This window comes from Typopeltis vanoorti, chromosome 20 (genome assembly GCF_054136105.1).
Source record: "Typopeltis vanoorti isolate ZY-2024b chromosome 20, IOZ_Tvanoo_1.0, whole genome shotgun sequence".
In the NCBI taxonomy this organism is placed as follows: domain Eukaryota; kingdom Metazoa; phylum Arthropoda; class Arachnida; order Uropygi; family Thelyphonidae; genus Typopeltis; species Typopeltis vanoorti.
The window spans coordinates 17827101-17849853 of record NC_143568.1 but is presented as its reverse complement, the minus strand read 5'-3'; the positions used below and the strand labels follow the sequence as shown (position 1 = coordinate 17849853).

Genomic DNA, 22753 nt, shown 5'->3' with positions numbered 1-22753 from the left:
GAGAGAACTGATCCTGGATTACTAGCTTGAGCTGGATGGGATTATGATCTGAGTTAAGCTCTTGTAGTGTCTCCAGCTGGTATTGATATCTGATGTTCTTGAGGGTAACTATGTCTAGTAGTCAGAACTTCCTGATGGGCTGTAGTGGGTGGGTTCAGTAGGTCCAGCTACTATTGATGAGTTGAGTGACGTGTAATTAAATAAAGTACGGCCTTTTGAGTTGATTGACGAACTGAAACAAGCTGTATGTTTGGAGTTGAGATCACCTGCTATAATTGTGGAATTCTTGGAGCCGAGGATGGAGTCTGTCTGTTGTCAAAACTGGAATGCTGGGAGGATTGTATGCTGCATAGATTTTAAGTTTGCCTGCATTGTTTGTGTGCACCTCTACACTTGTCACGTCAAGGTTTAAAGTTAGGACATTGGTCAATACATTGTGGCTTAAATAATTTTTAATAAAAATGGCTGTGCCATCACCAGTAGAGTTAAATCTGTCTGTCTGCCCTAAGTCTTGGGTTGTTTAACGGTCTGAGGTGGGATTCACTGATCAAGATTATGTCTGGATTGTATCTCTTTGCGAATTCTTGCAGCTCAAGAATTTTATGTGTTAGGCCATTGACATTCCATGCTATTATCATGACGGAAATTGGTTTGAATTTTTTAAACATTACAGAGGGCTCTTAATATGGATTGGGTTTCTAAATAGAATCTCTTTCTGGAAGATGCTGAGGTGCTTGCTTTGCTGAATGCATGCAGCATTGTTGCAAGTGAAGAAGTTAGAGCTGATGTTAGTTTGGAGCTTGTTTGCTCTTCAGATGATGGAATCTGAGTTTGAAACGCTCTGCATATGATTTGGACATGGATGAAGGTTGAATGCTTTCCTGTGCTGCAGAATGTGAGGTATTACGATCAGGAGAGCGACCAACTTGGTTGTTTATGGTGTCGTTACATGGAGGAGCATAGTTCGTTCTTGTTGACCCACGATGTTTTGGGTGGAAATGGCATCCCTTGTAATTTGCAGGATGTGGTCCTCTACAGTTTGCACAACAGGCTGGTGTGGATCTGGGATTGGTACAGGAGTTAGTCTGGTGACCCTCACCACATTTTAAGCATCTTTATGCAGCTCTGCACAGCTTTTGGGCATGTCCGAATCTTTAGCATCTGTAACATTGACCTGCTGATGCTTTCTTCCTAAGAGGCTCAGTTATAATTTTGAGCCTACAAATGTCAATTACTTCATAAATCCTTTTCTGAGTGTTGCTGATTTCGACCAACACCAGCGGCATTGGCTTTTATCTGACCTCAGAATCCTGCTGACTTGGATTGGGGTCAGTCCTTGACTGATGAGATCAGTTGTGATCCCCTCAGTAACCCCTCTGAGAACCACGTTTAGATTTTTCTCGCTTGCTAGCATGAAGGTGTGGAAGGGCAATTTGGAGTTGTCCAGCATCTTAGTCATCTTCGATAATCTGTAACAGTAGTAGGATGAATCTTTACACCCTCGTCAGTATTTCTTGCCCAGGAGAAATTGATGTTTTGTTCTCCAAGGGACCTTGAGACCGAGGTCCATATTTCTTTATCTTGAAGGGTGACTGGAGGACCTTTTCTTTTCTTTCTTTGATGGCTTGGGTGTCATGCATTGGCACATCCTCCTCCATGTCATCTTCAGATGTTCTACGTCTTTTATTAGATTGTTCCTTCTGAGAACAATCGAGCTGTCGGGGAATGTTTGGAGGTGGAACAGGTGTGAAGTCCCCTTCAGTGTCCTGATCATCTTCTTCCATGTCATTGACCTGAATGAAGAGATTTAGACAGCCAGGATATTCTGTTTCGAATTTCTTTAAGGTGAATTTAAGAATGTCAAGTGTCAGATCTTTGTTTAAATTTTGAATGGCGTCCTTAATGCCATTTACGTTCTCCATCTTTCCACACCCTATATAATCAAGGAATATTCCGGAGTCTTTAGATAATACTATAGACTTTGGAGTCTACTGACAAATCCCGTAGTCTCTCGCGTGAGTGTACCAGCAAAACAATATATAATCGCAAAAATAGTCACAAACGAAGAAAGCTTACCTCTAAATATCTCGATTTTCTCCTTTATCCTTACGTGACTTAGCCACCAATTCTTAATTCAAATATCAAACTCCTTATTTTCAATCAATTCATCCAAAAAAAACGGTTTAACTTCTACAACTCGCCAATCAAATCCGCATCTTTCTCCTTCCGAGAGTCTTTGAACCTCAATCTCTGCCTTTTATATCATATCCCCCAAAAAAATCCCGGATTTACTAGTAGCACCATTACCACGCATACAGTAGGTTTTGGCAGCAAAACTCATAGTCCGGTGACCTTTGAGACTGTTGTTGACCTTCAGTTTACTAGGCTAATCCTGTCAGAGCGTTTTAGTTACGCTTGTGGTTCTACATTCAGTTATTTTAACCTTATATTACAAAATTATTACATTGCATTAGGTTATATAAACTCTTAATTAGAAGTATTTTTATGGCCCATGAAAAATCGATATAGGTGAAAAATAATTATATTTTTTACCGCAAGAGATTTTAGAAGTTGACACTTCTGACGGAACCGAGCATCCTCAGGGTATTGAGGAGGGCCTGCCGATCAGAAGTGCCTCAACAGTCGCATGGTTGTGTTTGCTTGACGTATTTTCAGTGACGTCTTCGAAGAGGGGGGAGGGGTGGCATGTTCGTTGCCCTAGGGTGGTCCCCTATTGTGTAGGGGGGATGGAGAAGGGGTGAAAAGAGAGAGATCAACATGTTCATTGTCCCCGCGGGTATTTCCCTGGTCGTGTGTAGGGACAGGGATGTTTTTTGTATCCCGAGGGGGGGGGGGGGGGAAGAGAGTGATGTGTCCGTTCCGCGCAGAATTACACAAAACAATACAGCAAACACAAAATCAGCACATACAGGTTTTCTACTCCTCCTTCATACTGGGGAATCAAAGTTCGATTTTTATGTTTGATTTTAGATGTATTGTTTATGTAAAGGTAAGGGATACAGAAAAACATCCCCTTCCCCTCACACGACAGGGAAACCAACCGCACGGAATGAACACGCAGGGCCGAGTCTACCGACAGCGCAGCAAGTGCATTTGCATGGGGCCACACGTTTTGGGGGGTAGCAAAATCGGCCTAAACCATACGAAAAATAAATCATAAAAAAGTCATTTATTCCTTGTCTGTCGAAATTAGACTTCAGGATGTTAAATTTTTACATAATACAACTTCATTGTACTGTATAGTTTAAAAAAAATCATAATTATTTAAAATAATGTAGTAGAGTATTATGCTACGTTTAATATGGCACTGTCAGTGTTAATATCAGACGATGCGACAATAGCAGAACACCTATCTTGCATTTATTTCAGATTCCATTGTTGGCCATGAGTTGACCTTGACCAATGTCTGATAAAAGAAAAACTATCAGGCGCAGAATATGTGCGAACACGTCGCTTTCTCTCTCCCCCCCCCCCTAGGGATACAAAAAATAGGTAGTCATGAAAAAATCGAAACTGGCATCATTTCTAATTATACGTAATGGAATTCCAAAGAAATGCAGCGCTATATTTTATTAGAATGACACACATTAATATTTTAAATTATTTTTAAGCTACCTTGCAAAATGCAACAGATCCTCAGATAGGTGTGCCATATAGCTTATAATATATGGTTGCTATTATTATATCATAATGTGGGGCCATGAGTTCCAATGCTTAAATATAACACTGCAGAGAAAGTAATGCACACGATACCAATATAAGAATGCGTACATATACACAAAACCGTCCGATCTGATTCTGTTTCCATCTCCTCTTCGCTTTCTTGCTTGCAACACTAGCAGACTATTTTTAACATCAGCCTGGACACAGTTTGTTTGTAAGAGACGCTATTGGCAAACATAAAAATCTCTATTATAACGAATTTACTAAATACGAATTTTAACATTCGAAGATCATCATATCAATGGACATCACACGAGACTATGGCCTCCTATTGTAACGTCCTTAAAATATATATATATATATATATATATATATATAAACCTAAATGCTTAAACAAGATATTTCGATTTATGAATAGTCACATAAAACGATACTCCTCTATATTTCTGATTAATCTGGATTAGTCAGCTTTCGTATTTTTTTGCATTTTCTGTGATTCATGTGTTATGAATCACATGAATCACATGATCCAAAACCTTATGTCTATCCTTATGTCCAGGGATGGGGGGGGGATTCAATGACTCAAAAAGGCACTGACGTCGACTGATGGATGCTGCGTTCCACATAATCCTACAAATGTTCGATGGGATTCAAATCAGCAGAATTAGCAAGCCAAGGGAATGCTTGGATATGCTCTTAGAACCATACTAGCACAATACGAGCCTTGTATTGTCTTTCTGGATGAGTCTAGATCATTGGGCCACGTTTTCACATGTAGAGTAATAAAAAAGAAACAATCCCAGGTAAGAATTTGCTGTCAAGGTGTGCTGAATGTGAAAGAGAGGGCCCAGTGATGTCCATTAGAACAATCTCTATACCAGTAAACTGCCAACCGTGAAATCTGTAAGGCCGAAAATAGGCTGGATCATATTTTGGCTCATGACCACTTTATTGTACCGCGAATTATTTAAAAAAAAAAAAAATCAGCTAACGCCTTTTTATTCCCGTATACAGGGAGTAGGCGAGTCCATTTAGCCCTATCTAACTTTTGGAAACTGAGTGGGCAGATCAATCTCCACTGGTACCGAATCAGAGACAGATGGCCCAAGGCTATTACTAATTAAGCGGTACGCAGTGAAGAGAGACGGCTCAAATGTGCCGCCATCCCGTGGTCCCTAACCCTAACACAATATATTTAATGCCTGAAATAATGTGGGTTCTACGGTCGATTTTCTTGAGTTTACAGGACGAAAAACCCGAGTTTCCGGGAGGAAAAACCTGCTTGCCAGTGCCAGAGATCGACTAACTCGGGAACGGGTCAAAAAAAGGCTTAGAAAAATTTCCTCTAGTCGCCGACTAGACTCGAAACAAAGTCTTCCTTCGTGCGGCCAAGCGCGGTGGTGTGCAAACGCCACATCCACATCCTCTTCCCTTCCTCATTTAACAGTTTCAGTGTTTTTTGTAGTTCTCTTTCGTCTTCTTCAATAATAACAATGTCACCTGCAAATCTCAGATTGTTAATTCTTATTCCGTGTACAGATATTCCTTTGGCATCTTCTTTCATTTTATCCACTGCTCTTTCTAAATGTGCGATGAAAATGCTTGGTGATATTGGGTCTCCCTGTCTAGTACCTCTGCTTGTTTTAAACCATTTCCCCAAATCATCACCCATTCTAACTGCTGCAACTGCATTCTGATAAACATCTTTTAATATAGCTATTAGTTTTTTATCAATTCCATAGGATTCCAGAACTGCTAATGTCACGTTCTGGTCAATACTGTCAAATGCTTTCTGAAAATCAACAAAGCAAGTATATATGTTTGTTTTTTCTCCTAGCTTTCTCTGCTATTAACCTCATTGTCAAAATCGGTTGAATTGTAGTTCTATCTTTCCTAAATCCTGCTTGCTCGTCTGCAAGGTATGCTTCCAATTGTGTTCTCAATCTTTCTGTCAATATGATCATCATCACTTTGCCAAGGTGACTTGTCAAGGCAATTGTTCAATAATTTTTACATTCTAGCTTATTTCCTTTCTTGTATAATGTTACTAATATTGATTTCACCCGCTCCTCTGGCATTTTCCCTTCTTTCCATACCATATTACATAGCTGACGCATTTCTGTAACCATACTTTCACCACCATATTTAATCATTTCTCCAGTAATGTTATCGTCACCAGGACTCTTGTTATGTTTTAGCCGTCCTATTGCTTTTTCTACCTCTCCTCTTAAAATGTCCATATCATGCTCATTACCTGGTGATGATATCTGCTTCAATTCTTCAGTCAGTTTCCCAACGCTATCTGAATCTAGTTTTTCTTCATATAACTCACTACAGTATCTTGCCCACCGCTGTACAATTTTTTCTTTATTCATCAATACTTTGGCCACTTTCTATTAATGGTTCTGATCATTCTGTATACCTCCCTTGTTTTATGCTCTCCATAGTACTGTTCTATATTGTTGCATTGGGCTTCTAACCATTTCATCTTATCCATTCTGACTGCTTTTTTCACCTCATTACACTTTCTTCTATATTGCTCTTCTATTTGTTCTGATGTATCCCTTCTTATCTTCAACATTCTTTTCTCCTGTACTAACTTCGGTGTTTCTTGTGTAATCCATTTGTTCTTGATCTTCTCTTCTTCTGGTACTGTTTTCAATTGCATCTTCTATCGCCTTCATTACTCTTTTCACTCTTAAATTCGAGTTTTTTTTCTTTCTCCACACTTTTAAGTTTCTCTTCTGTACCTTCTTCCTATTTCTGCTTCACTTATTCGTGCTGTATCTCTTCTATTCTGATTTTGGGGTTTATATTTCTTTTTAAATTCATCTTGATGTTTGCAATCACTAACCTATGGTCCGAGTCTATATCTGCTCCTTGAAAAGTTCGACATTGCTGTACTGATGTTATCCATCTTCTTTTAATCATAATCATACCGATCATGTTTTTGGTTTTCCCATCATTTGATCGCCACGTCCATTTTCTACACTCCTTTTGTTGGAATCGTGTGTTACAGATCACCATCTCGTTGGTCCACAGCAAATTCTAACAATTTTTCACCTCGTTCATTTCTTTCTCCGAAACCATATTTTCCCATGACTCTTTCCCAACCATCATTATCTATTCCAACTTTGGCATTCCAATCTCCTTCAATAATTAGCACATCTTGCTTTGGTATTGTTTCTATTGTCTCTGTCAGATCTTTGTAGAATAAGTCAATATCCTCATCTGTGCTGTCAGATGTGGGTGCATATATCTGGACTATTGATATGTTGAATAGCTTTGCCTGAAATCTTGCTACTATGATTCGTTCATTAACTGGTTTGTAGCCTAACAGTCCCCCTCGAGCTCTTTTGCTAAGAAGGAAGCCAACTCCTGCATTGTGCGTGGTGTCATGTCCTGACCATATTACTTCGCATCCATTGATCTCTCCAGATTATGTCCATCTCATCTCTGCCAATCCTAGTATATCCCACCGATATCTATTCATTTCCTCACGAAGTAGTTCTAATTTTCCTGACATCCAGAGTTTCCGCACATTCCATGTTCCTACTGATAACAGTTCTGCTAGTTTCAGTTTCTGTTTCTGTTTCCTTTCGGTATCCCACTTTTCGATCCAACCCTGATCGCTCGATTGGTATCGCGGGCCTTGTTTATCCGGGCGACGCCCGAACCAGCATGTTGTAGCTGTTGATTGTATAGGCATCAGATAACAATCGTGTTTTTTCTTTACGGTCAGAGCATCGACACTCATCTGACCGACCCTCCTCCTTTATCCAGGCTTGGGACTGGCATGAGACCCCTAAGGATCCCATGACGGAGTTATGGGATCCTTAGGGGTCTCATGCCCGGACAGCAAACGCATGCTTGAGGAAAGTACTATTTATAATGGCGGCATTCCATCAAAAAAAAAAAAAAACTTTTGAAACCTTCATTAGTGATTATATTAAATGAAAATGACAAGATCTGCTTGAAAAGTTTTTATTTCATGAACTACTAATTTACTATTCCCATTTTTTTTCAAATTTTGAATTTTAAAAAAAGTATTTTAAAATAGGTCATCGACAAAGGGAGAGAGGCTGAAAATCTAGAGTCGGTTCTGAATATACAAAATTGCTTTATATAAATGGTTAATTGGAATTCAGAAAATGATATAATCTTTTTGATTCGTTTATCATCTTAGGACAAAACTCAAACTCTGTATGCCGAGGAATATTACGATGCTATTAGTGGCAATGGGGTAGTAGTAGTGACTACAGAGGGAGGAACTACCCAGCGTCTTAAGTACTACAATGCCACTAAAGAAGCATTTACACTTGGTAAATATTTTTTCACTTTTACTAAGTTTCTTTTATTGTCATTTTAAATTAATTAACAACAATTAACTATGAAACCGAATTTAACTCGCAGATCTTTTATTGATTAAAACTGAATGTTATTCCATGTTTCGCTGTCGTAATGGCTGACAGAATCTTCACTTGAATCTTGATTGCTGGTAAGAGGTATTGAATATTACATACATTAATGATAGTCCAATGATCCCGGAGGACTTGAGCAATCTGACGAAAGTATTCTCTTCTAGGTAAAGCATGGAGGAAGCTTGCCAGTCTACCATGTTATGTTCCGAGAGGATGTGTGCCAAGAGTCCACTTCTTTTTTTCTCTCTTATTTTCAACATCGCCTATATGTTCTTTTCTTTGCGGATTTCGAAACTTTGCCCATTTTGATCCACGTACACCTTTCCCTCAAAACAAGGAATCTTGTATACCCAAGATGCGTGTAGAATGGAATGCTGTCTTTTGAGGAACGTAAGAAACTGTAAAATGTTAAATGGTTTGAAGGCCATACTGACGTTGACCGATTTTAATAATTAGGCTAGTTTTCTTGGTTTGTTGCCAAAGTATGGTAAGGCAACTAATTGATTTTCGGTTTATTTCCAATGAACCGATCCGTGTGAACCCAGAAATCAAACTATGAACTCCTATGAAATTAATGAATACCTATGAAATTAAATCTCAAGTCACAAAAGACCCATCAGGTGCAGGCACCCAAATTAATCTTTTGATATTTTTACAGGACCCATTGAATCTTCCATAAATTCTGCCGTTTCTTGTAAACATACATTTTTAACAAATTGCCCAATTCGATTACATTAATTCCTTTTGTCACAGTTAATGTATAACTGAAGAAAGGTTATCAATTTCCGTACATCTGCAACTGTAAAAAAAACGAAAAAACAAAATAATAAATTTATTTAACACTATTGGGACTTACTTAAGTCTCAATAGAACTGCACAAAAAGTTTTCATTATAGGCCATTCGAAGGTGATCGTTACAAGTTCGATTCTACTTTCCAACTAGAACTTTTTTAAATTCATTCTTCAAAGGCTTCCCGAATTAGTTGATCTCTAGGGGAAAATATGGATTTTTCTCCCTCCTCGAAACTTGGGATTTTAATCCCCAACCCGAGAAAATAGACCATAGAACTCACAGTATTTCAGAAAATAATACATAGTGTTAGGGACAACAAGGCGGTAGTAGTTTGCCATACACTTCTTCCCCAGGAGATTGGGAGAGCTGTCAATAATTAGCTAAGGGTTGGCTGCTTAAGCGTTTATCTATAAAGTTAGGGATAAAGGGCTGCGCCTACTCTCTCTAGGGAAAAAGGGCGTTAGGGGATTTGTCTATATTTTTAATAATCTTTTCACTAAATGTTAAAAACTTTAAAAAGAGATACATTTATCTATACCCCATTCTGTTAAATTCATCAGGGCAAATGAAATTCATGAGAGAATCTGAAGAGTATATAATTCAGCCTACTTTTCAGTGGTTTCAACACACACACACACACACACACACACACACACACACACACACACACACACACACACACACACACACACACACACACACACACACACACACACACACACACACACACAAAATTAAAGCTCGTTATAGTTCGTTTATCACACCTAAGTTAATAACTAATCAGTAATATTTTAACATTTGTCTTCTATAATTTATGGTATAAAATAAGAGTACATCAGTTCTCATTCAACTACTTAATGCACTAAACGCTTCACTGTTCCTTTCATACAAGAAAACTGAACTTGAACTGATTCTGAAACATTTGCTGCACTTACATGTCTAACAGGGCTTCAATTCAAAATGAATGGTTCAGAACTTATTTTAGTTAAATAGCACGCAATAGAAAATTCTGTTATGAAAAACTAAAATACTAAATCAATATTCAGTTCGGATGGACGCTGGAGTATTGCAGTTATCAATCATCTAACACCTTTTTATTTCCGTATACGGGGAGTAGGTGAGGCCGTTTTAGCCCTATCTAACTTTGGGAGACTGAGTGGGCAGTTCAATCTCCATTGGTACCCAATCAAAGATAGCTGGCCCAAGGCTATCACTAATTAAGTCGCACGCAATGAAGAGAGAGAGAGACGGCTCAACAAGTGCAGCCATCTCGTGGTCCTTAACCCTAACACAATAAATTTAATGTCTGAAAATAATGTGGGTTCTACTGTCGATTTTCTTCAGTTTAAGGGACGAAAAACTCTAGTTTCCTGGAGAAAAAACCCGCTTGCCCTTGCCAGAGATCGACTAACTCGGGAACCGGTCGAAAAAAGGCTTAGAAAAATTTCTTCAAGTCACCGACTAGATTCCAAACCAAGTTTTACTTCGTGAGGTCAAGCGCTATGGTGTACAAATGCCACATTCACTGAGCTACACAGGACTATATTGCAATTATTAAGAGTACTTTATATATTGGATTGTGTTGTCTCTCTGTAAGCGTAGTGAAGTTAGTGCGGTCATACTTCTCTGTAATAACGCAGGTCCTTGCCATAATGTCTGAAAAAATTAACATTGAACGTTATGCCGACAATCTAAACAATATGGTGCATATTGTTTAGTGTCACTTCCATTAAAATGATTATGAATATGAACATGATACTGTGGCATGTGATACTTTAGTAATTGCGGGGAAATGATTTGGGAAATGGGAAGGCGAAAGGTATATTGACAAATGAAAAGTATCCATTTGAATCCCTTCCTAAAGTGTCCTGTATAAACCAGTTTTGAGAAGACATGTTTGAATATTAGTTGAAGGCTGGACTTATATGTGCAACTTCATTAAAGGAACTGATCACACCAATAACTGTTTTGTTGGATAAATGGGCCTACTTTCGTTTTTTGAATCAACAGTTTATAAAATATCTATTTAGAAGAGAAGAGAGAGAGAGAGATAGGTATCATTTATAACTGGGAAGTATTGTTTGTGGGACTGTAAAAATAAAGAACTCGTGGAATCCTTATAAAATCCTCTCTGCACACCCGTCTGTGAGTACTCAAAGGAAGTGATTACAGCTCTTTTGAAAATCTGTAGGCAGTTGGGATTCGCCCTTAGTTGTCACTGATAGCGAAACCCATGATTACCGATGATTTGTAAGACATCGTGGAAAGAACAAAGCAAACAATTGTTGCTTTCTCATGATCCTAAAATCAAATTCTTCGAATGAAAAACAGTGTATGTTCTTCTATTGAGTTTTAATTCCACAATTTCATTTGTTCTGGCTATTGTGCCCCTAGGTCGGTGTCTCTTGTGCCTAAGCGTAGAGCCGGTCTTGTGTACAATCAACAGTACCAGCCAACCACAAGAAAATATTTCAAACCTCACAGTTTCCTTATAGACCTGGAGCAGAATTCGCTTAAGATAAAATGCCCACTAGAATTTCTTAGTGATCAAAATACTAAAAATTTAATAGCGATCGATGTAGGTCCTCTTTTATTATTATTATTATTATTATTATTATTATTATTATTATTATTATTATTATTATTATTATTATTATTATTATTATTTGAGACCTCCAGGGAGTCCAAAGACTCATCGAGGGAGGACACCTGCTCTACAACCCCGTCTTTACCATTCAATCACCAACTGACCGCAACTACATCAACGCCATCTACCGCCCTACTGCTTCATCCCTAGTTATAGATAATAATTCCTGGGTCAAACATAAAGAGTGTCGCTTATGATTTTAAATATGCATTTCAATTCATGGAAGATCTTCCATAGTCTGCAATAATATCGCAATAATAACTATAAATTATAATATCTCCATTGCATCCTTCAGGAATAATTGCAAATGTCTTATGTATGAATTCCAGCAGCTAATTTAAACTTAAAACGATATAAATTACAGCTAACTTTATTGTGATGGGTAATCAATAATATAATTTGCTTCAAAGAAGGAGAGTTATATACACATGCACAGGAGGTTGACGGTATTCCGTGAAGTCACATTCACATATAAGAGACGATATTCCTAAATTAATTGTATTTATGGTTGATGAATTCAAGAATTAAATTCCAAGTTTCCACTAGTTAGCAACTAGACATATAGTGGTCTTTTTTCTGAGACTTAGAGTTATGGAAGTTCTCACTGGGTTTAGAGGTTTACCTATACATATCTAAATGAGCTTCCGTAGCTCAGTTAGTATAGACTAAGCCATTCGGTTGGAAAGACCTGGTTCGATTCTCTTCCATGACGTGAGGAACAACCTTTATCTCGTCTATATAAGGGTACATGTCAGGAATTTGATGATGATGATAATGATGATATATATATGTAGAAAGTTTTTTACCTTGGGTATAATATACGTTAAAGGTACGAAGCTATTTTAAACCTGGTTTTAATCCATTTCCCAAGTAAGCAAACAGACAAGTAAGTCAAGTTTGCGCCTGCAAGTAGTGCAAGTCTGGGTGACCCGTACTTAGTGCAAGTGTTAGTATGAAAAGGTGGAATAAGCTCTCATCACTATTCTCAATATTTACCCTTAATGCAAAGCACATCTCCTTGAGGAGATGTGTGATGCTATGCATTAAAGGCAAGGGGCCACTACCCAGACAGGTTCTGACCTTTATTGAGGTCTCATCAGTGGAAGCCAGGCCTAGAAATACCAAGAAATATTTAGGCAACTCGTGGTAAAGGTGGAATAAGCGCTGATCACTATTCTTAATGTACTGGTCACCCAGACTTGTACTACTTGCAGGCACAAACTTGACTTACTTGTCTGTTTGCTTACTTGGGAAATGAATTAAAACCAGGTTTAAAATAGCTTGGTACCTTTAACATATATATATATATATATATATATATATATAACGCTTTTTTATTCCCGTATAGCGACTAGGTGAGGCCGTTTTAACCGTATTCTAACTGTTTGGAAACTGAGTTGGCAGTTCAATCTCCATCTCCACTGGTACCAATCAGAGATAGCTGGCCCAAGGCTATCACTAATTATTAAGCAGCACGCATTGAAGAGAGACGGCTCAACAAGTGCCGCCATCTCGTGGTCCCTAACACAATATATTTTTAATGTCTGAAATAATGTGGGTTCTACGGTCGATTTTCTTGAGTTTACAGGACGAAAAATCCGAGTTCCAGGGAGAAAAAACCTGCTTGCCAGTGCGAGAGCTCGACTACTTCGGGAACCCGTCGAAAAAGGCTTAGAAAAATTTCCTCTAGTCGACGACTAGATTCGAAAGCAAGTCTTCCTTCTTGCGGTCAAGCGCTGTGGTGTGGTATGCAAACGCCATATCCACTGAGCTACACAGGCTCTCTCTCTCTCTCTCTATATATATATATATAAATATATATATAATTAAAAATGAATAAATAAAATTTAATTATTTCTAATTTATTAATTAATTTTTTTTAATAAGTTAGGAAATTTAATAACCATTTTTAGTTATCTTACATTAGCTACTTCGTGGCGCCTTTCGGAATTGCAAGTTATTGTTCGATTAGCTTTGTACTGAAGACACCATAACTGCGAACCTTCAATATGATACAATCTAAGATGATGATACCTATCTAAAACCCAGAATATACTTCCAGTCATACGTATGAAGTTCGTCCTCATGTGCTACTGCGTAGTTCGGTCCATTTCGACGATGTGTTAAATGTGAGAAAGACTTGGATTCAACTTCTGCCTAGGATGCAAAGAACACTCATCATTGCTTTTCAACTGAACTAGCCTCCGTTGAGTTAGCCAATTTCATACGGGAGGGGGTGAACCCCCCCCCCAGAAAGTAGGGTTTTTCATCCCTCAAAGCGGGCCATTAGAACACACATAATACACTGGCATCACAGCCTTCTTGGATTCGGCTGAAAAAAAAAAAAAATCGTGTACTACTCTACTAGAAGCAGCCTGCATAGCCATCTTAATTTTGATCCATCTTAAAATGGATGAGTTCCTGCTAAAGATTAATAAAAAAAATTAACAATGTGGCAAATCCATGAAAAGCATACATGTATGAAGTGTTATGTAGGGAAGAAATTAGACACTCTAAAGAGTGAACATGAGCCTCCATAGCTCAGTTAGTATAGACAAAGCCTTTTGGACCAAAAGATTTGGATTCGATTCCCGTCCAAGATGTGAGGAATCGTTTCTCTTTCGATTAAAGGTGAGTTAGCCGGTCTCATATGGATGTAGGGTTTTTTTTTTTTATCCAGAAAGTCTGGTTTTTTGTTTCACAGGCAAAACTGCCTAGTGAACACACACATCTACAGGGCTGTATAGGGCTAGCCACCTTATCCTCGAGGCAATCGCGGTTTCAAATAATAATAATTGTCAGCCTGGTTGGCAGAGTGGTTAGCATATCCGCTCTCCAGCCAAAAGCCGGCGGGTTCCAATCCCACCGTGGGCGTGGATGTTTGTGATTGTCTGTGAAAATGGTGGTGGTGGGCGGTAGATGGTGTTGGTGTATTTGCGGTCGTCGAATTTCGTAGACTGAGTGAGTGGTGGAGACAGAGATTTGTAGAGTAGATACCCTCCTTCAATGAGTCTGGACTCCCTGGAGGTGTCTGTCACGTAATAATTTTTATTTTTATTTTTATAATTTACAATGACAAGGTTTATTATCATACGAAATATTTACATATAAATCATCATATTTTCGGTACAGTACAAAGATTCAGTACAAAATGCAGAGTACATTATTTTATTTTATTTTTTATAAATATGAATATATACGTTTATCTAGCTAAATATTTATACATATACATTGTATACACTACAGTATTACACTTCAGTAATACAACACAGAATTCACTACACAATTAAATAATAATAATAGTGTATATATATATATATATATATTAACATTAACATTTTATTTATCATCTTACCCAGCATTTACATATTTTTTACAGTGAATTTCATACAAATTTTTCCTTTTTTTTGTATTCTAAAATGCGTTAATAATAGTTACTATGGATGGTAATTCATAGTTCGCAATTGGATAAGATTCACTAAGTTATATTTTACAATTTTTGTTTTTTAATGTTTTTAACTGCTGTAACTACAGCAGTTAAAAACATTAATGTAATAAATCACTTCAATGTAATAAATAAATCTTTTTTTTCTTTTTCTTTTTTTTTTCTCTTTCTGTTGATCTCAGTTGAGATGTAATGTCTCAGCTTTATCCTCGATGCGTTTTAATGAGCTTATCTGAGGATGACACCAGTTGAATATATATGGTTTTTTTTAAAATTGATTTCATTGCTGTGTTGGAAGTAGGCTGATGTTTGGAAGGTCAAATGAATGATCTGAAAGGTCTGATCAAAGTGAAATTGCCAGTATGTTCTGGTGTTATTGCATCTGTCTTGGGATTCACATTCATTTTTATTGCAGTCTTCTTTTTGAACTAATTAGAAGACTTTTTTTTTTCACTGTGGCAGCCTTTCTATGTCTTTTGAGCTTTTAATCTGCATCGGTTTTGAAGTTTGTGACTTCCTCACGAATATCTTGGCATCTCTGATCCACAAATATTGGTAATTTTTTTCTGTTTTCCCTTGGTACAATAGATTCTGGTTGAATGGTGTTTAATATTGGGGATAGGAAAATTGGTGTGTTGTCTTGCAATGCGTTCAAATCCTTGGCAACTGGTTTTTTGTGTCTGCTGGCTTTTGAGATTGTCTTTTGTGGACTTGCTTGTATAACACGAATTATGACTGGTGCAGGTCGTGGCAAGTCTTGTTTTTTACTCTTCCTAGGAATCCGATTTACAGTCTGAATGTCGTTAAGCTGTAGGGGAATGTCAATTGCATGGCCTAATTTTAAAACTACGTCTCTGAAGTTTTCTGTAGGTGAAGTTTCAGGAAGACCGTTTATGATAAGATCTTTATGGTGTTGCTGATTTAAACGTTCGTATTGTATTGTACCGTAGTTTTAGAGAATGAAGTTCTTGACGGAATTCGGTTGTTTCTTTCATCAAATTATGTTGCCTGTCATTTAGTGCGTTAATTCTGATTTTAATGTCTTTTACCGTTTGCAACACTTCTATCACTGCTAAATTATTGTTTGACGAAATCTTCATATTCGCTAGATTTTTTTTGTTATTTGTTCGTTCTGTTTGTCGAAGAGTTCTTGCACAAGATTTACTAAGCTGGCTTTTATAGTCTCTAGACCGTTTTCTATTAGTATATTTAAAGAGTTGAAATTATAGGACTGACCCGCATTTTTTTTTTGTCTGCTCAGTTCATCATCTTATTTTGCCTCTGGTATAATCGGCTGCGTCGTAGGTGCGTTTCATTGTTCTTCCTGCAGATTACACACTTCCATTCCTCGTGTGTTGCATTGGTTTTACGTGGCCAAGTTGTTTCTGAAACGCCAGCACATTTTAAGTGTAGAATCCTACTGCATTTCGTACAGGTTATTTGATTTCCGTCGCACGATAAATCCTCCAGGCATTTGATACACTTCATGACTCACCTTTCTTCCCTTGAACAATTGTGGTGTGATTGTAAAGATGCGACGTCCTTTGGTCTTCGCTCGTTGTTGACCACGGTCATCTCTGTTCACTTTTCAACACTTCAAATTTTTGTTTCTTCTTAGCGGATTTCAGTGAATTTTATATCACTGTCTTCGGCGTGACTGGTAGAGTTACTTGGGAACACTTTCAAATTAAAAACAGGAGTTGGAACCACTTTAAAACTATAAAAACGGGGGTAGCAATATCACCTCGCTCCCGTTCGTATGCCTACACAGCGCCCTCTATAATAATAATAATAATAATACGAAAGTGACAGGCCGCTACGCCTAAGAAACATATAAGGAAAGAGTGAACATAGTAACTGCTTTTTGAGGCTTCTAGTATGCAAGTCGAGGTGTTTCGATGGTATTGAAAGACATTAACCATACTGGACTAGTTGGTATTTGCATCTACTAAGAAGCCTATTCTTATGAGATGGTACTTCATTTCTTGCGAACCAGACTCCGCTTTCAGGAAACACGGGGTTGGCATGGATGGATAAGATATATTGCTGATCGAGAACCCATTATTTGTATAATATCCAAAAGATATTATACCAGTAATGCCATATTTATCTAAATGAAATAATAAAATGAAATACAAATTTCCATCAATATTAAATTTTCTTCTATTGTGAACTTAAACACTCTCCTGCCATGCAACAAAAAGTTACACGTCATGACATCTAGCATAAAAATAGTAAAGCTAATCTAGTGTTATATCTTCGTCCTTGTGTCTTATGTGTTTATGGCTTAATGCTTAAACTATCTCTATCTGTTATTATTTAATTTTAGTATTTTACTTATTTATCAGTTAATTCGTTTGCCGACAAAATTTGTATTATTTAATGACTGCGCCAGCCGGCAAGTGAATCCTGATATGCTATCCAAGATCACTTAGAAAGAAATTGCAGGGATCAAGAAGTATGCAGTCGTGGTCCCGTTTCTTATATTTGCTAGTGGGTTCCCCTTTTATACACGGTTCGTAATTTTCCAAGCGGTAATTCAATCCACAGAAAGCATGACAAACTCATTTGATTTACACATAAAGAAATACGTTTATTTTAGCACAAAACATAAAGATACATGTTAGTTAAACCTTTAGTTAAAATAGGGTCTGGGTCCCCTCCTTTTCTTAATTTAACACATCCAAAATTTCTACACTGTAATCCTTTATACTAACACAAATCTTTCACTTCTATATATAACTATCCTCAGACTCTGACAACATATACTAAATTACCTATTTTCTACTACACATGCAAATTGCATATATATACAAGTCAATTCTGTAACTCTGACATAGACTTCTTGAGGCAATGCTCTTTCTCATATTTTAGACTTAATCCTTCCCCAGAATTTTAGATAGTATTTCAATTTGTTTTAACAGTATAACATTATTATCCTTTAGACACAAACAGTTCGTAGCCTCGGTCTCCTACTCCGCTCAAGCCTAAGATGCCTTTTCCTTAGATATAGACAAATGTCCAAAATGCAGACAGTTCTTGTAACACTTCACGGAAATGGGCTGTGTTCTTAAAGATCAGTTCTCCTTACTCCACGGTTACTCCGATATTAATATGAGAAGATTTCTGCTTGCCGTTCTTGCTTTGTCTGGATATTCGGATCTCCTTACTGTACTTTCTTTAATGGCGGCTTCACTATTCCTTTGCTCCACACGAAACGAAACACTCTTACACTGATCTATACACTGATTAACTCATCAGTGGCCCTTTCTTCTCAGAAATCTGGACGCATTATAGCTGCAGCTTTGATCCACGTAGCACACCAAGAAGGCAGAAAGCTGTTTCTCTCAGAAACTAGTTTCTGGTTTTTCGTCCTACACATTAGTCTTATTACGCGCATTTAGTGGCAGTGTTTGGAGTAAGTGTGTACTGTACTGTACTTGTGAATCATAGGTTGACAAGTGTATTGGACAGAAGTGTGTTAACACTTTCATTGCCAAGCTGAAAATTGGAATTTCGTGTGGTGGGCAAATTTTTTATATTTTTTTATTTAGTTTGCGACGTCCACACGATAACGCGTGATCGGCCGTTTGGCAAGGACTCGCATCGCGCGATATCGCGTGATTGGCAATGAATGTGTTAAAGTGTATATTAAAGTATAATGTCAAGAAAAATTAAGGTTACGAGTGAGACACCACAGTTATGTTTTGAGACCACTGTTGTTTAACTTATACATCACAATAATTTAGGGTGTGAGAGGAGATATTCAGTTGTTTGCTGCTTGTAAAATTAGGAAGTGCTAAGTTAGGAAGTTCTCACGCGACGTTATTGCAAAGGGATTTGAATAGGTTGGTGCTTTGTGCTGAAGAAGTCACTTTAATATTGCTAAGTGTATTTTGCACTTTTTCCCTCAGAGAAGATGGAATGAAGTTTATTATATAGGAAGAACCTTGCTTCCGGAGGTGGAACAAGCAAGAGATTGAGGGATCTTGGTGGATAGGAAACCGATGTTAGGAGGAACATATTGCTGAATCAGTTTCTACTGGTTCAGCAATGTGTTCAAAAGTAGTAAGTGCTACCCACAATATTGCTAATATAATACGAAGAACTTGATAAGGACTTGATAATTTGCTATATAAAACACCAATCAGGCCTGATTTGGATTTTATTGGTACAGTGGTGTGGTTGGCGTTAAGAACACGAGATAGAAATGTATTTTTTTTAAAAAAGTTTTTATTAAACTTGATAAAGTATACATTGGAAGATAGATAACAAAAAAGGACTATTTACATATTATAAGAATGTATATTACAGAGAAAAAAAGGATTTTATTTTTTGATATACAATAGAAATGAGGAAAAAAAAGTACATTAGTTGTAGACAGGATGTGTCTTTTCACCAAGAGTTAATATTACAGTTCAGTATCACTTTTAGTTATTTTTCAGCTGAAGTGGATTGTCGTTGGCAATCCAGAAAAGGCTACAAGTTGAATTCCACTCCTCTAGAATTTTGCGACAGTTCCTGTATCTTTGTAATAATCAAATTCCAGTGAAAGCCTGCGGAACAATCCCTCATGTTGTTCATGAGGGATTGTTCCGATTTAGTGCTGGATGGGTGATGATTATTTCTTGTGTGCTTAAGGTAGAAACTGTAATTGATGGCCTTGGTGCAGATGAAGAGGAAATTGCATATCCTGTGTTTGTTCTCTTCAGTAGTCTTCTTGGCTGTGTGCAAAGTTGCAGGTGCTAGAGGCAATATGCAAGACGTAGGTGATCATCGCTTTGTTTGCAGGACAAGTTAGATATGTATGTTCCAAGGTGCCTGAAACTTCGCAGAATAGACACTGATCCGATTCTCTTAGCTGAAATTTGTGGAGCTTTGTAGTAGGTGGCAAGATGTTATGCCATAGCCTCCACTGTATGTCGGAATCTGGGTTGGCACACCTCGATTTATATGTAAGATCACTGGGTGGAATGTACAGCTTAGTAAATGAGACGGTTAAGGATGAATACACGAAGGGCGAAGTTGGAGGCACTGATATGAGGAAGTGGTATATTTTCTTGTAGTTGGAGGGAAGAATTGGAAGTGAGGCTTCAGATGATGCAAGAATGAAGGTAGGATCCCCGCAGTTTCTAGAAGAAATACGGATTCTCTGAGGAATAGCGATATCTGGAAGGCTTTTATAATAGCAACTTGCATCAGTTGATATTCCTTTTCAATTTTGGAGTTTTTCAATTGTAGGCATGTGAGTGTTTTCCAGTTTAACGTCTGGGTCAGGAGGTCCCCTATGACTCTTATTCCTTCCCATTTTCATGTAAGGAAAAGGAAGAGCTGGCTAGTTATGAGACTTGTTATGTTTCTGTTCGAAAACAGTGGTTCTGTTAGTACAGCTGACTCTGTTGATCCAGTCAGTGTGTGACGAAGATCTGTATTTTTTCACCGCTGTAGAGCAACTTTGTAAAAATGAGATAGTTTGGGATGTGGTGGTACACAACTGGCCATTGGGAGGATTGTGAAAAGTGTAAGTCCTCTGGTGGATGATTTCCTGATGTAATTGAAGGTGGTTACATAAGCAAGATTGGACTGAAGTGCCTTTAGGAGAAGGATTATCCTGAAGAATGTGATCTTTTTTTCAAGGGAAATCAGTCCTTGACCTCCCTTACTGAGTGGCTTGCAGAGTTCAGTGTATGTTGTCCAGTTAGTATTGTTCCATAGGAAACGTTTAGTTGTCTTTTTAATGTGATGGAGAAAGTCTTCAGGGGGTGTTAGTACTTTGAGGGTATGCCATAGCACACTCGCAGCCATCTGTTTGATTATTAGGATTCTTCCTCTAAGTGAAGACATTGAACGAATGATGTTCCATTTTCCTAGCACTTGTTTAAATCGGTTGTGTAGCTGTGTCCAGTTCAGTGCATTATATATTTTGGTGTTGCCAAGGTGTTCACTTAAATATGTTTGTCCTTCATTTGACCAGGTACAATCAATCGGTGAATCAGTTCTGGCCTTCCATCTGCCTGACCACAAACCAGTGGTTTTTGCAGAGTTTAATTTGATCCCCGAGGCTTATGCATATAGTTTATGTGCTTCATTGGTTACTGTCATTTCTTTGTCATTGCGGATTATTACTGTGAATTCATCAGCATATGATGATAGGGTTATTTTTTTGATGTGGCTCTGTTATGCTGATTCGTTTGGAGATTATGGTGTCGTGTACTCTTTTTAAGAAGGGTTCTGTGGCCAGTGTGTATAATTGTCAAGGAAGAGGACATCCTTGCTTGATCCCTCGAGAATATGGCAAAGTGCGGGTGAACCTGTTGTTAATTTTTAAACAGAAGAGTGCATCTCTGTATAGCAATTACACTATTTCAATGATGAGAGGGCCATAGCCGAATGCTTTTAGGACTTCATAAAAGTACTCGTGCTCTACCCTGTCGAAAGACTTCTCCTGATCAAGGCTGACGAGTGCTAGGTCTTCATTTTGGCTGTTTGCGATGTGGATGAGATCTCTTATTAAATGGAGGTTATCATGTGTTGATCTTCCAAGAACAGAATAAGTTTGACGTCAGCCAATAACCCCAGGCAGTGTTGGCTTTATCAATTTGCAATAACTTTGGAAATGATTTTGCAATCTGTATTGATTAGTGAGATTGGACGCCAGTTTCGGATATCCGTGGTTTCCTTTCTTTGGTATCAATCGTGCTACTGAGGACGTGACCGATTCTGGGAGCCCATTGAGGTAGGCTTCTTGTAGTGTTTTAAGGAGAAGTGGTCTGAGTTGATTCCAGAAGACTTGGAAAAACTCTGTTGTGAGACCATCAAGGCCGGGAGATTTATTCTTTGGCAAGGATGTGCATCCAGTTTTCAGTTCCACCAGAGTGATTGGGTTTTCTAAATGATTCCGATCTGTTGCAGAGATTCTTTATGTTTCTTTCAGTATTTTGTGAATGGCGTGAAGGGATGTTCCTGTAGAGCTCTATGCATTCTTGTAGTATTGTAGGATTTCAGAAGTGATTTTACTTGGATCTTCTGTGATGCTGCCATCTTGAAATCTAATGGCGGAGATGCATTTTGCTGCCTGGTATGTTTTTTCCAAAGAGAAAAAATATTCTGTGGGTGCATCTGAGAAATGTATTTGTGTATGTCGCGATCTAAGTAGGGCACCTTTTGCCGATACTTGTGTCTTTGTTTGGAAGGCTGAATTATAACCAGGGCTTTCTTCTGGTAGATACTGGAGTTGTTCTTCGAGTTGCTGGATGCTAATCTTTCTCTGTGGATTCTTCTGGTGACTGTAGATATGCGTGAAGGATTTTATTCGTGATTTTAGGTCGGGCCACCATGTTTTCGTTGGTTCTATATTCCTCTTCAAGAGAGTGAGGTTAGCTATTAAAGCCTGAGTGTTTTTTATGTATTCTGGATCTTTCAGCAGGGTATTGTTGAAGATCTAATATAGACTTTCTGATTTGGATGCGTCCAAAGAATGAAAGTTGCAGCTTAACAAAGCAATGATCTGAGATGTAGGAAGGAATGTATGAGATATTTCCAACTAGAGAAACAGTGTGTTTGGAAATATAGTATCTGTCCAGTCGCGCTTGGTAGAGTGGCCTATTAGTTGCTGTGATTGCTGACCTCCATGTGTAGGACTTCTTATCTGGATGTTGATGCCTAAAGACGTCAATGAGTTCATTATTGTTTACCAGTGTTCGAAGTTGGTTTATTAATGAGCTACGATATTCAGTACATTGACGTCTCTCTTTTTCTTGGTC

General features: G+C 37.9%; 1 protein-coding gene across 2 annotated transcripts in view; it reads left to right on the top strand.

Annotated features, from left to right (window-relative positions):
- The window catches only part of LOC150095258 (uncharacterized), a 512519-nt gene that overhangs the window by 36702 nt on the left and 453064 nt on the right, over positions 1 to 22753 (top strand). For both annotated transcript variants that reach the window (XM_090410467.1, XM_090410466.1), the window contains exon 4: positions 7871 to 8006. In XM_090410467.1, the coding sequence (XP_090266593.1) occupies positions 7871 to 8006 (136 nt within the window). The remainder of the gene's footprint in view (positions 1 to 7870; positions 8007 to 22753) is intronic.